Source organism: Amblyomma americanum, chromosome 1 (assembly GCF_052857255.1).
Source record: "Amblyomma americanum isolate KBUSLIRL-KWMA chromosome 1, ASM5285725v1, whole genome shotgun sequence".
Taxonomy (NCBI): Eukaryota; Metazoa; Arthropoda; class Arachnida; order Ixodida; family Ixodidae; genus Amblyomma; species Amblyomma americanum.
This window is the reverse complement of record NC_135497.1, coordinates 87,373,480-87,390,492: the sequence shown is the minus strand read 5'-3', so window position 1 is coordinate 87,390,492 and position 17,013 is coordinate 87,373,480. Positions and strand designations below refer to the sequence as shown.

Sequence of the window (17,013 nt, the reverse complement as noted above, 5' to 3'; positions counted from 1 at the left end):
CGGCGAGATCGCACAGTGTCCCGGGTCCACCTAGGCACTGCACTGCGGAAGTAACCCAAAGCGCCACGTGCGAGCAGTTGATTTTTTTTTTTTGCTGACTGGAAGGGCTAGCATGGAGAATTCTGTAACTTTCAATACTCGCCATTGGCGTAGTAACGTACAAAACGTATATTCTGTTTTTATTCTCCTATTTCCCGGCTGGGATATGTTTAATATTTTTTTTTACTCTTTGCGCTATAGTCTCTCAAATTTTGCCAGCCAAAGATATTTTTCTTTCCCAAGTAACACATATTCTGATTTATTTCTTCGCATCATTGGAAAGGGAATTCATTTAGCTATACTCTGATGTGCAGCAGTAACAAAAAAGTTTTATACTAATGGGAGAAAAAAATTTTTTACGCCCACAACCCTGAAATTGTCTGTTTTCCCGCAGTAAGGAAAGAATTAACAAGAATACAAGAGCTCTTACCGCGACACGCCGCCTCGAATCTGGATGTTCAAGTGCCAAGCGCACTTTATAGCGCTTCATTAGCACCAACTCTGTTCCGGGACAATGAATGGCGTTACGAACTGACGTTTTCAAGAACTATTGGAAAACTGGCGAGGCTGAATTGCTTTCAGACACAAGCACACAGTGCGAGATATTGCAATTCGCGATACTCGTTACTGTTCATTCTGACACTGGTCTGAAGCACCTGGAGCCTCAGTCACATGCGTGCTTTGTCCGCGAATAGTGCGGTGCGCCCATCCCACTGGGATGGGCGCAAAGAAGAAACAAGGACTTACAACAGACTTAGCATCCCGAAAAATGCGCAATGTCCATGGTGTCTTATTGGCTGTTTTACAACAGCCCGCTTCAAAATCACGCATGGCCTCAAATTTTTTTATAGCAGCTGCTCTACCGCAAAACCAATAGTTCTCGAATCTGCTCAATGACTCACATTAAGTCTGCCTTACAGCATACCACAATATGTCCGTACGTTGGGCCTGTTGCTACGCGGACAACATACCGCACAACGCGGTCGTGGGCGGCAACGCCAAAGGCGAGGACCTGTACGTGGGACGTGCTTGGCACAACGGCGGCCTGCTCCCAGGCAAGGTGGTCCGTTCTCTGCAGTGCTGCTACGTTCCTTGCAACAACAGCGAACACAAGTACCAACATTACGAAGTAAGGGCACCTCCTCTGGTCTTCGAAATCATATCGTGCAACCTTTCATGCCCGCCCCAACCATGCCTCATAATTACACGGCCGTGTACTACTAGAGTGATTGAATACGCCGTGGATATGTTGAGTAATAATAGCAGTAGCAAAACGCTTTATTTAAAAACACAAATCAGTCAGTAAATGTTGAGTATTCGCGAACTAATGAGCGGGCTCTGGCAGCGTGGAGATCATTCGTGGTTCCATGCGCTTTTTTCACGCTCGCAATAATGTGCACGTGACCTTCGTGTGGTGTTCTTTGTAGCTGTTATCTAAGTCGGTCACTCGCTCCTGTGTTGACTCTAGCAGTGGACGATCCTGTGCACCCATGAGCAGCCTTCTCTATAGGAAGATCAAGCGGTGCTCTGCGGTGCAAAGGAAACAAAAAAAAATAAAGCAGCTTGGTACTCGTTTTCACATACAGTGATCGCGCTTTAGCGCAGCCGCAAATACATACGTAACTAAAGCTAAGTAAGCTCGAACACTGTGCCCCTAATACAAATAATTCTGATTTATTTGTTCCGCAGGGCGTCGCTCCAGCGCTCTAGATAAGCCAGTCCAGGCCATCAGCAATGGCCCTGCATACGGAATGTGCGGGCCTCGCACACAAGAAGTGAACATGACATGCACATAACTGTTCGTGTTTAGAATGCGTCACTGCTCGGTGGGCGCACGTGAATTGTGGAGGCCCTCTGTAATAGCCTTTTTACGACACAACCCGCGGAAACCTAAACCAGAACTCTTGGAGGGAAGCAGGGGACTGTTATAAATTAATTAAAGCCCAGTGGGGCATATCTCCTCCAGTTCTGTCGTTCCTACGCGCATCGTTTTCAGCCAGAAAAAAAAAACAGCACGAAAATTTCATTATTGCTTTGTCTGTTTGTGAGCCAATTTTCATTGGGAAAAGCACAGTAAAAATATAAGCGCAGAGCTGCTCTTTTGCGAACAAGATACATATTCTTGAGTCCTGTTCATTTCCATTCGAAGCGTTTAGGCCTGGCAGATCTAGATCTCGGTTTTTTATTCTCAGAAAAGGGTCCGATAGGCGGTCCTGCCCGCGATGACTTCGTGCCTCCTTTTTGCAGATTCTCGTCAACGACGGCGCTGAACTGAAGTGGATCCCGAGTTGCGATGGCCATGTGCCGGACGAAGCTATCCCAGGCGGCAAATCCGCCGCCGGCGAAACGCTCTACATCGGCCGCACTCGCCACGAGGGCACGGTGACCTGCGGCAAAGTGCACCCGTCTCAGGGGTTGCTTTACATCCCTTACTACCACCGCGAACATCGCTACAATGGCTACGAGGTCTTGGTGAACGCCGGCGCGCGCTGAGAGGACGCTAGACGGCGCCACTGGCCTTCATAAATGTATTTTATGACAGAGAAGTGTTGACGTGGTATTAATGGTGAGATCCTTGCTTGTGAGCAAGTTTTGGGAAACGAGCTGCACAGCACATTTATGAAGATCGTTACGCTCATCCAACGCTGCAATTTAGTAAAGCACGAGATAAAACCAACAAGAAAGTAAGTAAATCGGTTCCATCGCTGGACCGTGACAGTTTTTTTTCGTTTTGTATGCACACGGATACACAATATTCCGAATATGACCGGGGGAGGGGGGGGGGGACGATTTTATCGAAAGACATGTTCGCAGTACTGATCTGTCATCAACCCAGTCATGTCGAGTGCAAGACAAAGAATTCCACTTGCCCCCCTCTTGCGACTACCACGGGTCAGCCCCACCACTCCTCCAGGGAGCACCTACAGGCCATAACCACGGCTGAACGCTGGAAGCGGTAGTCCGGTCCTCTAGAATTGACGCGTCGCTTCCATAGGAGTTTCTGAAAGCCTTCACTATGGCCCCATTATTTCCCCTTCAAAATTAGGAGGGCACTTAAGCCTGCTTACGTGGAGGAATGCGAAAGCATGTGTTTTTGGAGAGTTTTTTGAGGAAAGGAAAGGGCGCAGTAGCTCTCACATCTCGACATCGCGGTGATCAAGCGAAAGCGCTAGCCAATCTCGAGCCGTTGCGATGAGCGAACGCCTCTCATCTCGGTGTACACCTCAACCGCGCCTTAAAGCATGCAACTGAAGGTGCATATGTCATCGGTCCGAACCCCTGTTGCAAGCTAACCTCCAACTTCACATCTCTACATCTCACTGAACACCTAAACCACGCCTTAAGAGAAAATGTACTCTCAGAAAACATGCAATTTGAGACGCATATGTTATTGGTCCGAACCACTGTCGCAAGCTAGACTCCAACTTGACTAAAACATGTAAGCTACATGCAAAGAGAAATGCTATGACACCACCCGGAATGCTGTACGACGAACGGTTGCATAAAATTTTTGTGAGTGCATTCGGGAATACTTTCACCACACTGAGGTCAACCAGTGACGACATCGCTGGGATTTCGTCTGCACCAGCTATATGTTCATGTTGCTCAAACAAGCGTCGTCACTTCGGCGGACGCGGTTTTGCGCCGCGCGTCTCTTTCCGTCATTTTTACTCTCTCCTGTCTGCGCGTGGCAGCGATTGTTACTCAGCCCGGGTGTGACGTCATCGCTCTAAATTTTGCGTCATCTTGTCACGTGACTTTGGTGTGACGTCATTACCTTGAGCCCTTGACACCGTGACTCATTTTTTCCGGTCATGTCTCGTGAGTATTGTATGACGTAATCGCCTTAACACGTGACTTTCAATTTTTGCAAATTATATTGTCAAGGGACCCACTAAGTTCGTCGCTTAATTAGTCTCACAAATTAGTGATGGCGTCATCACTTTTCATTTCGTGAGTTTTAATTTTACTGATTAATTAGATTCCTAATTACACTATTTAATTCATTAATCACTTACTAATTAACGGCGTGACGTCATCATAGTTCATCGCGACATATTACACCAATCATTAATTTATTTCTAATTATCATTAAACGTTTACACATTCATTCATCTGGCGTGACGTCATCGTGCGGACACGTTTTGCGGACAAGTTCTGCGGACACAACTGAGCTATATAATGTTTTCGCATTACAAAGACTCTAGTAACCCTCCAGCATAAAAAAACTTACAGATCCTATACAGAGGTACTCAATCCATGAAGTCTAATGGAAGCCCCGAAATTGGACTCCCTCAAATGCGCTACTTGAAGCTCTGGCCACTACTCGGCACACCGTTCATGGCCCTTATCAGCAAGTTGCTCTTCGACGTCGCGGTGATTTCTTGCCTATACTGGCCATGGTAACTTACTCAAAGGCCATTAACGCCTTGAGCTCAGCTCATTTTCTTCGTTCTGCTCCGAAACTGCAACAAATCGTCGCATCATGGGTTTACGTTTCACGAGCTTGTTAGAAGGCGACTATCTCCCCTAGCCCATAGCACATAATTATCAAAAGAAATCCCGAAAGCTATTGTTTATCAATTTCCGCACCTTTAATTTCATTTCATATACGAATTCAACTTGTCCAGCTTCAAACGGAAACGCCCATCCACGTTATAAAAGGCAGAACCTTCTGGCTTCCGAGTAACCATTGATGTATACAAGCCTCCTCATACGAGCTGCCACAACCTTGCACTCTGAACAATTAGAAAAATGCGCTGTTTAAACTTCTGCTAGGCTAGCTGATGGTTCATTCCTTCAGGTAAAAAATTGGTAATCACATCCCTCCTATGCCCCCGTAAAGCGTCTCTGTAGCGCGTTATCCTGTCTTTCGGACTTGTGAACTCCTCATGTGCGCTAATTTTTTATCCATTAAAGACAGGAATTTAGGAAACCCGTCTGTACACTGCATAATAATAATAATAATAACTTTATTTGCATCACACGTACATGATGCCGGAGGCCAACAGAAAAAGCTGTCATTAAGGCAGCTTGACAAGGCCGCAGGCCCCCACACTGGCAACTACAGGTAGCGGTCAGCAACCACAAAACAAATGCATGAAAGTGTGAAACCGCAAACAAAAGCTATACATTGAAAAAAGGAAGTTTCCACGAAAACCTGACTGCGACAAGAGGGCACACACTTTCAACAAATCTCATTGCCGGAGATATATAGACAACATAGCAAAATGAAAGTGACGCTTTGAGATAGAATATTGTGAGACTATTTTGTTGTTCTTATTTTTAGTTCGTAAAGTAGTGGCGAAGTTTCTTGAAAGTAATATTTTCGGGTTGTATGTTTTCCTTATGCAACGTATTTAAAAGCCTTGGTAACCGGTTTTTTAACATTTGTAATCCATATGTTGTCCTACATGTTTCAACTTTCCACCTCTCAAAATTTCGCGTGTTGTATGCTTTAGGATGACTACTTATGTTGGCTATCTGACGCAAGAAACAAGTACCATTTTTTATCTCTTGTTTGTATTGTTTGCACAGACGATAACCATAAATCTTCGTAACAGGCATCACGTTATACATGTGAAATAATGGTTCCGAGGGATAGCACATGGGGACACTTGCAACGGCACGTAGAAACTTTTTTTGCAGAATATGAATTTTGTGTATATTGTTTTGCGTCGTAGAGGCCCAAACTAAATGGCAATAATTAAGTCTTGAACAAAACAAGGTATTATACAGCATTATCGTTACATTACGCGGTAGTACACTTGCATTTCGATATATGAGGCCGACTACTAGAGAAAGTTTTTTGGTTAAGCAGTTAATATGTGCATCCCAAGATAAGTTCTCATGAAACGTAACACCTAATGTTTTAATCCAAGGCACTATTTCAACTGGGGTTGATTTGAGCAAAACACTGTGGCTAGTTGTTATAGTTTTATTTCTGGCGTGAAATAGAACTGCCTTTGTTTTTTGTATGTTTATTTTTAAAAGGTTTTCTTCAGTCCATTTCTCTAGCTTGGCTAGGCTTTCATTCGCATGGCGAATTAATTGATCAGGATCATTTGCTGAAAAGAATAGACTCGTATCATCTGCGTAAATGACAAATTTTGTGGATGGGGTTACGCTTACTATGTCATTCACTGTCATTCACGTAGAGATTAAAAAGGAATGGCCCCAAAATACTGCCTTGCGGCACGCCACAGATAACTGCTAGTGAATCCGAACAAAATCCCTCTATATCTACAATTTGCTTCCTATTGGTTAAATATGATCGGATTAACGCCGCAGCCACACCCCGAAAGCCATATCTTTCTAGCTTTGTGATCAGTATCTGATGATTTATGAGGTCAAAGGCTCTTGAAAAATCTATAAATATGCCTAATATTACGTTTTCTTGTTCAATGTGGTCTAAAATATACTCTTTTTGGGCAAGAAGTGCCGACTCGGTGCTAACTACCCTTTCGGAATCCATACTGGCAATCAACTATGAGGTTATGTTTCTCTTCAAATTTCGAAAATCGCTTGAGAATGATTTTTTCGAATGCCTTTGATAGGACAGGTAGTATGGAAACAGGCCTGTAATTCCCCATATCATTCTTATCACCTTTCTTGTACAATACCTTCACACGTGCAACTTGCATTTGGTGTGGAAATACCGCTTGTTCAAGGCATAAATTGAAAACGTAATTTATGCAGGGAGCAAGGACACAGATGACGTGTTTCAAAGGTTTCACTTGCATGCCATCAACATCAATAGCGCTGCTGTTATTAAGACTTTTTATTACTTCCGTCACTTCACTGAGCCATTATTGTAGTGAACATTGTCTAGATTAATATTCACTGTTATTTGAGCGGCAGTATTTACAATGTGGCTATTGAAGGCATTGGCTAAGGCTTTGCCTGACAGCACGGTACCATTGTATTTTATTTCACGAACTGAGTCATTCTTAACATTATAGTTTAATACTGAGCGCAGGTTTTTCCACAGAGCATGTGTGCGTCCAGAAAGAGAGGTGAATAAGTTGTTAAAATGCTGTTTTCGTGCCCTTTTCAGCTCTTTATCTAAACGATTACGGCAAGTTCTAAACTGCTTCAACGCGTCTGGATCCTTGCTCTTGATAAACCTGCTGAACATTGTATTTTTCTCACGTATTTTCGCTGCCAGGTCGGGTGTTATCCACGGTTTGCGGATTTTTGTGTTTACTTTCAATCGCACAAAAGGGAAACAATCTGCGTATATAGGTTTAAGAATATTAAGCAGTTCTTCGTAAGCTGCGCTAGCATCAGTTTTTTTGTACACACTATCCCATGATGCCAGTGAAACTTTTTCCAGAAATGTGGAAAGATTTTTTTGTGACACACGTTGTATTAAGCTTGCAGGCACGTTTTTCTTTGTGTTGACCTTTTTGGTACAGCACAAAAAAATAGGCAAATGATCACTCAGCTCAGCCACAATAACGCCTGCTCTGATTCTCTCCGGAGTTATATTTGTAACAAAAATATCTATTAATGTTGATGTATTTAGTGTCACTCTTGTTGGGAGATTTATGACATTTGTGAGACTATGCGCCCTCAGCAGAACATCCAGTTTCAGTTTGGAGGAATCATTGCTTAACATGTTTATATTCACGTCGCCACCAAAAATAATGTCAAAGTGAGAATTGTTTACAAATTCAAAAACATTTTCTAAGTAATCTAAGAACGATGCCACCACCCCATTCGGAGGTCGATAACCAACGGCAAGTACAGTGTTTTGCAATTTCAGTGCCATAAATTCACAGTCACCTGTACTTGTACAGAAAGTTTCGAGTAGTTCACATGGGAAATCATATTTTACCAAGAGGCACACTCCACCACCGCGACCAGTTGCCCTATTTAAGTAAAACGTCTGGTAGGAAGGTAAACGAAAAACATTCGTATCATCTGTGCTCCATGTTTCTGTGAGCATTATCACATTAAACATGTTATCGTGTTGTTGAAAAAAGAGGCCAAGTTCAGATTCTTTATGCTTTACTGATCGTATGTTAAGAGCATATAGCCAAAGTGCTCCACAATGGCTTTTTTTTTCAATTCTCGTGGCCCATAACAACCATACACAGACCTTCATCTTAATGCGACCACACTATTGCAGACGTATACCAACCCCGAGCAAGAATATTATCTCGTCTTGTCTTGTGTGCCTTGTCTTAGTCGGGAGAGAAACATGGGTCGCACAATCCCCACCGGTGGCTGACAAGAGCAGCCACCTGCCAGTGCAGTTGGCGCATCGCTTAACCCGCTGCGTTACTGTGCTGGCAGTGGTATGAGGACTCGCCGTCATCTATGAACGCGAAGTAGAAAATGACCAACTGTGCATATATGGGCACTATAGAGCCCTTAAGGCGGAGCTTAAGTGTCCCCTGCTTTCACACGTGTACTCGGTTTAACCACGTTAAACCCGTACTACTTTTACTTTCCTTACCGTTTTAAGTAAGTTCATTTGCGGTTCAGCTCCGTGACATTTCAAACCACAGATAACATGACTATTTAAAAAGAAACAAAATACACCGAAAATCCGAAGATAGCAACGCGCTGAGGGCAAATTTCTCGCATAGTACTGGACTGAGTTTGGCTCTGCTTTCCTTCTACTTCCTCATACCGCGCCAAATGGCACTCACGGCGAACGAGGCGCAATTGCTGACATCTTAGCGTACCGTTTATGGAAGCGTCCTTGTTATGCATGCGGTTCCAGGGATTTCCCGCTTTTCCTGACCAGAATTCACTGCAGACTACTGCCGGAAATCGCTTAATGGAACACTGTTCTTTTTTAAAATTATGTTCTCGTTACTTCTACGTCTTTCAAGCCAATGCGCCGCTGCGGGCACGTGCCACGAGCGAAGAGAAAGCAGAAGCCCGCACGCTCGAGGTTGAACGGCCGTTCGATCAGCAGAAGCGGCGCCTTTCTGCCCGGACCCGGCCGGGAGACGTCGTGACAGAGATGGAAGACCGTCGGCGACCATCCTCGCAAGGGCGGTACATTCCGTCAATACTTGGTGGTCGCTTGAAGGAGAGGGCCAGTAAGGCCGCCGCCAGCAACGAAAGGGCAGCAGTGACTGAGCCATCATCACAACCTGCCACCGTCGAACAGCCTAAGAAGTCTCCAAAGAAAGTGAAGCAAGTCTTCCACTATTACTTCACTCGCAAAAGCCGACGAAAGTCGGCTAGTTCGCCGTCCCAATGTTCCGTTGTCTCGGGAATCTCGACGGCATCCGCAGAGCCCGCCCCTCCGACTGTTACCTTGGAGGACGGCTCGAAGGACCTAGTCATCCGCAATCCTTCCCACAAATCAACTGTTCGAGCAGCGCAGAGCTCTGCGGCGGCACGCCCCGAGGCGGTGGGTGACAAAGGCGTTGGAGACCTGGCCAGTTCGAACAACGCGACGCAGCTGACCAAAGTATCATCTGAATGCAAAGCCCGGCCTACCATCCAGCATTCAAAGTTGTGGAAACTGTGCACGACGGGAAGCGATGCGGGGCGCAGGGCGCGCACAAAAACCCCCAGCGTCATTATGGAGGAAGACGAGGGTCCTCCACTACAGTCGGAAGTTCCTAAGCCACTGCGCTCGACCGCCTCAAACAAGGATCACGGAAAAATCGAACAGGAGAGAAAGCCGGTTCATGAAGACTCATCGGAAGCAACTAGCAGCACCACAGACGCAAGTAAGAACCGGTCCGTTAGCGCTCTTGTCGGTAACGAGGTCAAGCAAGAAAAAAACAGGCCGAGGACGCCGCGTGAAGAGCTGGACGTATCCCGATGCCCTCCGAGGAATCATAATAGCGAAAAGGGCAAGTTTAATGCATCGGACGCAAAGAAAGAGACGGCGCCATACCCGCCCAGATGTCCTGTTCGCGAAAAAGACAGGATTAGCAAACAGCATGTAGAAGCAGATGTAACGACTCCTTCGAGGCGTATCAACCAGGAAATTGGCAGCATTAAGACACCCGACGAAGAGACACCAATCTTGTCGAGCGACCACATACGCGAGGAAGACAAGCCTAAATCACCGCATGGAGAGACAGCACTCCCTCCGAGGCATCCCAATCACGAAAAAAACAGGATTAACACACCGGATCAAGAGAAGGGCGGGACACTAATCCTCCCAAAATATCCAATTCGCGAAAAGGACAAGCTAAAAACACTGGATGAAGAGATGTATGCGGCGTCATTCCCTCCAGGACATGCCAGCCGCGAAAAAGCCATGATTAACACACCAGATGAAGAGATTGGTGCCACACCGATTCTCCAGAAGTATCTCAGTCGCGAAAAAGACATGCTTAAAGCACCGGATGAAGAGCTGGATGTGACACCATGCGCTCCAAGGTATCTCAGCCGCGAAAAAGCCAGCATTAACACACCGGACGAAGACAAGGATATGACGCCTATCCTCCTGAAAAATCTCATCCACGAAAAAGACAAGCTTAAAACGCCGGATGAAGAGCTAGATGCGGCACCACACCCTCAAAGGCATCTCCGCTGCGATAAAGCCAAGGTTAACTCATCGACTGAAGAGGACGGTGTGGCACCGGTCCTGCAGAAACATCTCAGCCACGAAAAAGACAAGCTTAAAGCATCGGATAAAGAGCTTGACGAGGAACCACACTCTTCGAGAAATCTCAGCCGTGAAAAAGCCGTGGTCAACACACCGGATGAAGAGAAGGATGAAACACCAATCGTTCTGAAGTGTCTCATCCGCAAAGAGGACAATCTGAAAACACAGGAAGAAGAGGTAGATGTGACACCCTGCCCTCAAAGATATGTAAGCCGCGAAAAAGACAAGCCTAAAGCTTCGGATGAAGGGCTAGATGCGACGCCATTCCCATCGAGGTCTATCAGCCGCAAAAAATCTGGCATTAACGCACGTGAGGAAGTGAAGGATGTGACACCAATCCTCCTGAAATGTCTTAGTCGAGAAAGAGCAAAGCCTGAAACATCAGATGAAGAGCTAGATATGGCGCCACATCCTCCAAGGTATATGAACCGAGAAAAAGAAAATCCTAAATCACCTGATGCAGAGGCATATCGAACACCTATGCCCTCGAAATACCTCATACGAGAAAAGGACAAGCCCAAAACGCAGGTTGAAGAGGTAGGTGTGACACCATTCCCCTTAAGAAGTGTTAACCGCCAAAAATACAGGATTAATGCTCCGGATGAAGAGAACAGTGTGGCACCGAGCCTCCAGAAATACCTCTTCCCAGAAGAGGACACATTAAAAGAATCGGATGAAGATATAGATGCGACACCATGCCTTCCGAGACATTTCAGCCGCGAAAAGGCCAGGATTAGCACACCGGATGAAAAGGATGGCGCTACACCGATCCTCCAGAAATACCTCTTCCGCGAAGAGGACACGCTTAAAGCATCGGATGAAGATCTAGATGTGGCACCATGCCTTCCGAGACATTTCAGTCGCGAAAAGGCCAGGACTAGCACACCGATCCTCCAGAAATACCTCTTCCGCGAAGAGGACACGCTTAAAGCATCGGAAGAAGATCTAAATGTGACACCAATCCTTCCGAGACATTTCAGCCGCGAAAAGGCCAGGATTAACACACCAGATGGAGAGAATGGTGCTACACCAATCCTCCAGAAATACCTCTTCCGCGAAGAGGACACGCTTAAAGCATCGGATGAAGATCTAAATGTGACACCATGCCTTCCGAGACATTTCAGCCGCGAAAAGGCCAGGATTAACACACCAGATGGAGAGAATGGTGCTACACCAATCCTCCAGAAATACCTCTTCCGCGAAGAGGACACGCTTAAAGCATCGGATGAAGATCTAAATGTGACACCATGCCTTCCGAGACATTTCAGCCGCGAAAAGGCCAGGATTAACACACCAGATGGAGAGAATGGTGCTACACCAATCCTCCAGAAATACCTCTTCCGCGAAGAGGACACGCTTAAAGCATCGGATGAGGATCTAAATGTGACACCATGCCTTCCGAGATATTTCAGCCGCGAAAAGGCCAGGATTAACACACCAGATGGAGATAATGGAGCTACACCGATCCTCCAGAAATACCTCATCCGTGAAGAGGACAAGCTTAAAGCATCGGATGAAGAGCTTGATGGAACACCATACCCTCCGAGATACCTCAGCCGCGAGAAAGCCAGCATTAAGACACCGGATGAAGATAAGGATGCGATGCCAATGCTCCCTAAAGATCTCATCTGCGATAAAGACAAGTTCAAGGCGTTGAATGAAGAGCTGGACGTGACACCATACTCTGCGAGGCATTTCAGCCGCGAAAAAGCTAGCATTAAGACACAGGATCAAGAGGAGGATGTGACGCCGGCGCTTCCGAAAAATGTTATCTGCGGAAAAGACGGGCCTAAAATACCAGACAAAGCACTACAGCTTACACCACAGGCTCTGAGATGTCTTAGCCGCCAAGAAAAGACCGGAAACTGCGAGAACTCAGTTCCTGATTTTGTGCTTCATTCTGTCACGGTGCCACCCACAGCAAACGGCCGCCTTCCAGAAATTTCAACTCTTCCACACGGATCGAATCGAGCAGTCCAAGTAAAGGAGACCTGCCTGCTGGAGGAAGCTGGAGCTCAAGCGGATAGCCTAACGCTCGCTGGTCAAAACGTCGAAGCAGCACTTGCCATCATGACCGTGCGGGCGTCAATAGACGGCACGAGAACTGCTCCCCCAATGCACGGAATTGCTTGCAAGGTACCTCAGCTTGTAAACTCTGTGGAGGGCGACCAACTTAATGTGACTTTGCAAAGCACGTCCGCTACAGAAAAGCTCCAGCTCGGAGACACAGATGAAGCGCAGCAGCAGATGAGTGGTGCCCGTTCTAAAGTCAAAGTTAACAAGTCGCACATTCCCGGGCTCCTGGAAACTACTCCTGGCTCCACAGATTTCTTGGAGTCTGCTCGCGGGCGAACAAGCGGATTCGCTCGGCTTCGTAGACCTTTGCGGACCGATGCAGTTCAGCTTATGTCGGTTCAAACTCGACAGCACGGAACAGTGAAGTGGAAGCCAAGGTCCTACATGGACTACAGCTCATCCTCGGAGAAGCGAGACCGCAGCCCGGCACTGGGAAGTCGCGACGGGTCCGCTGCAGCACCGAAAAAGAGGGACTTCTCCACGCAGGCGGATGCAAACGGCGGCTGTGCAGGACCAAGTGTGTCGACACAGACGCTTTTCGAGCAGCCTTCGTGGATCGACACCGCCATGCGAGGATTCGAGCAGGCAGAGTGGAGCCGGCGAGAATCTAGGCAGGGGCGACGGGAACCTCACCAGCTGGTGATTCCACCATGGGTAGTACTGACATGTGCTGTACTTCTCATGGCTCTCGCACACTATTTTGGAATGAAGCTGGGCAACGGAAAGACTTGCAATTGAAGCAGAGCATGACATAAAGCTCAAATGAACGCACCACTAAAGATCCAAGATCAGAGCTAATGCCAGAAATAAAGCACATAGCCTTCATTTCCCAATGAAGCAAGAGGCAGAGCTCGGCAACTGTAACGGCCTTTAGCCCCCACTTTTTTTTTTCGCACCTTCTAACTTGGTACCACTACGCAAATTAAAGTTCATTCTTGTGTCAATCACGTGTCGTGCTTCTTTATGCATGAATTAGCTACGATTGCTGATTTTGACTCCTGAGTGGATTATGTACGTCAGCTGCTTGCGGAAGTGATGAACGACTTTATAAAGTGCACTTAATCTAATAGGCACAACGGGCAAGAAATGTAGCGATGTGGCCGCAACCCACTGCTGAGAATTGAGCCCTCTAGCTTCGCATGCACAGATCCCCTTTCGCGTACCAGACTTGGGCCGGCGCGCGAATTTCTCTTCTGCGCATGTGCGAAAATACGGGAGTATTTCTGAGAACGGGTAATAGCACAATTAAAAGCCGCAATTTACGTTGCTCCTGTGGCGAAATGGGTAGACGGCGACTAGGGAGGAAGACTTCACCATGTGGCCAACGGACACTACTTCGAGCTGTAGACTGCTCAAGTTTCTGGGTGAAACGAAGTCCCCCAAATAATAAAAAAAAAATTGGAGTTGAGTTTTTGAACGCTTATAAGGTTATCCATAGACCGCTGATACGTAGTTTTAATTCACTGCCCTGCTGGAATAAAACTGGAATAAAAACAAACGACTCATGGCTCACGTGACCTAAACATCCATACGTGTCAGCCATCGTTCAGTTGACGAAACAGAAACAGTATAAAACAGAAATTCAATTATAAATTGTTCAGCAGTCTCAGGCGATTATCACGTGGTGAATCATGCATTGTAATGCCAAAAAAATCTCTTTGAAGAAGAAAACAGGCAACAAAAATTAGGTGTCTATGATGTTTTATGACAACGGTTCGAATCTTCTTTGTAACAACCCCACATGCTGCGCGAGTCGACGCGGGAGAGAGAGGCAGAGCCACCGTGCTCAAGCTTACATGCAGCTGTGTAGGTGCTTGTTCGGTCGCCCAGCTGTAGCTCCTACCTGTTGCCTTGGGGCGCCTCGGAGGACGCCGCGCGTTTCCAAAGACCCGAAGCTGCCGAAGCTGCAGCAGCGGAAGTTCCGGTTACGTCATTAAACAAAAAACAAGCAAAACAAAACGATTACGCGCTCACGTTTGTTAGAGATACCAGTTTTTGCGCAAACTGAAATGCATTGTTAATAAAATGGTATGCTGCATTAAAACTTCTCAACAGCAATCTGCCGCCTACATCAGCTGCGCATATCGCGGCATCTACGCGCGATACAAGGCGGATTTGCGCGATATGCGGAACTGGGGCGTGGCGCGCTCGCTTTCGCTTGTGCCGCGTGTGCACCTGTCTGCCTGGCCAGCCTGGCTGCGATGTGTATAGTATTATGCCCAAGGAAGATGTAGCGGGGTGAAATCGAGCAACGGCACCGCCACTGTGCAGGTTCGAAAGGAAGAATGCTGAAGGTGTCATATGCCGCAGCACACGCGGTCACGCCGGGCTCGCGGTGCGTTTACTTTGCACAATTTTGTTCAGAATTGGAAACCTCTCTAATGCGATCTATGCTAGTTATATATACAGCTTGTAGGGCCTTATACTTCGATGAGGTTCTCTCTAAAGAACTATTCCATTTTCGGACTCATGACAGCGAGACTGAGCAGAACCACCAGTGAAACTATATGCGCGTCTTTGAATTTCAGCACACCGTTGTTGTTGCCTTGGTCGCATGGCACATACCGTTGTATTCTTCGATCGACAGATGCACGCGAAAACGTTCTACCAGCACAGACAAAATGCATTTGCTTTCAAGACATTGTACGCCACCGTGATATCAATCTGCATACGAATAGAAGTAAGTCTGGTCTAGGGTCTATGGGGGTTTAACGTCCCAAAGCGACTCAGGCTATGAGAGACGCCGTAGTGAAGGGCTCCGGAGATTTCGGCCACCTGGGGTTCTTTAACGTGCACTGACATCGCACAGTACACGGGCCTCTAGAATTTCGCCAATGCTACCACCGGGATCGAACCCGCGTCTTTTGGGCCAGCAGCCGAGCGCCATAACCACTCTGCCACCAGAATAATAAGTGTTGCATTCACATGCAACCTGAATGATACTTGTAGTTGGACCCTGGTTGCATATGGCCTTTGTTATAAATAACGACAAGATCATTTTTTTTAAAACGGGTGGTTTCTGTAAGATATGTGCATATGTAAGGCAAGTTTGGTTGCAAATGCAAAACTCTGTGTGCACTATCTTAAATTTATTCTTTTGTTTGCGCATAGCAGGTTTCACTGTCATAAGGTTTGGCGATGTTGCCTTGCTGACTCGAACAAGGTGGCGAGCTGACGCAAGGGGAGATGGAAGGCCACGGTGCATGTTAAGCCCCAAAACATGACCAAAAGCTTAAAAAGCTTGGGCGCTGCATAACCTGCCCTTAAGAGCGAAATTCAATAGCACAAGATCTCTCCCGCGCATGAACTCCTTTTCTTTCATAGGTTCATAAATTGTGAGGAGTCCTCATACCACTCTTGGCGCAGTGGTTAAGCCATGTTCCAGTGCTTCGGCAGGTGGCTGTTTCAAACAGAGCCACCGATGGGGCTTGCGAGACACAGGTTGCTCTTCCCGAGCTCCCATAAGGCTCATTTTTGCGGGTAGTTATTTAAGACGCTGTCATATCTCTCACCCAATGAGCTGATGCGCAGTTCCATGGTGAGCCGGTGGGAATTGCATTGAAATTATTTGAATTTCACTGCCACCTGCTTTTTCATGACATGGACGAACGGATGCCCACTTTCTTGTGAATGGGACCTCTAATGCTGTCGCATTAAAAATGAATGTACAATTCCTTTTGCTAAGCTCCCATGTGCAGTTGCGTAGTGAGCCACACAGCACGAGCATGACCACCCAGTTGAAAGCGCCAATGCCTCACACCTTTAGCATTTGGGCAGTAAAGTGAAATCACTGTTTATTAGGTTCTTTGCTGAGGGACTGCCACCATTCGGAACCTGTACACCTGTGTGAGAGCAGACTGACTGTTGAGGACACTGCAGACTCAGGGCAACTTCCTAGTAGTCATTTAAACCTGACAGACTACCGTGCATATTATCTGTGCTGCAACAAAAACACGGCACGATTGTTAGTCTGCTGAAAAAGCTGCAAGAGAAACTTCAATTCAACTGCAGTTCAAAAAATCAGCTGGTTTCAGCCTGACAGATTCCCTTTCATGAAGAGCCAGCTCCCACATGAATTAAGATAGCCTTGTAAGACCTGAGAAAAAGTTCTCTTTGTTAGCATTAATCGAAATATATTTCCATGGGTCTCTGTGTATTCATAAACCTACAATATGGCCTAATGACACAGATTTAGTTACTGAATACATACTTTTCTGGAAAGACAACCCAGAATTACAAATACTAGCATGAAGCATGAGAAACTTGTGTTATTTGGCCACCGGGAGTAGAAAGCTAATTTAGAATGT

The 17,013-nt window shown here is 46.5% G+C and overlaps 2 protein-coding genes across 2 annotated transcripts in view; one reads left to right on the top strand and one right to left on the bottom strand.

Moving 5' to 3' along the window:
• LOC144113172 (natterin-4-like) overlaps positions 1-2,585 on the top strand; it is a 3,485-nt gene extending 900 nt beyond the window's left edge. The window contains exons 2-3 of the mRNA XM_077646111.1: positions 960-1,168; positions 2,287-2,585. Coding sequence (XP_077502237.1) covers positions 971-1,168; positions 2,287-2,532 — 444 coding nt within the window. The 5' untranslated portion in view covers positions 960-970 and the 3' untranslated portion in view covers positions 2,533-2,585. The remainder of the gene's footprint in view (positions 1-959; positions 1,169-2,286) is intronic.
• Positions 1-14,583, bottom strand: part of LOC144113171 (uncharacterized) — a 74,591-nt gene extending 60,008 nt beyond the window's left edge. The window contains exon 1 of the mRNA XM_077646110.1: positions 14,503-14,583. The gene's annotated coding sequence lies outside the window, so the exon portion shown is untranslated. The remainder of the gene's footprint in view (positions 1-14,502) is intronic.
• Between the last annotated feature and the right edge of the window lie 2,430 nt (positions 14,584-17,013).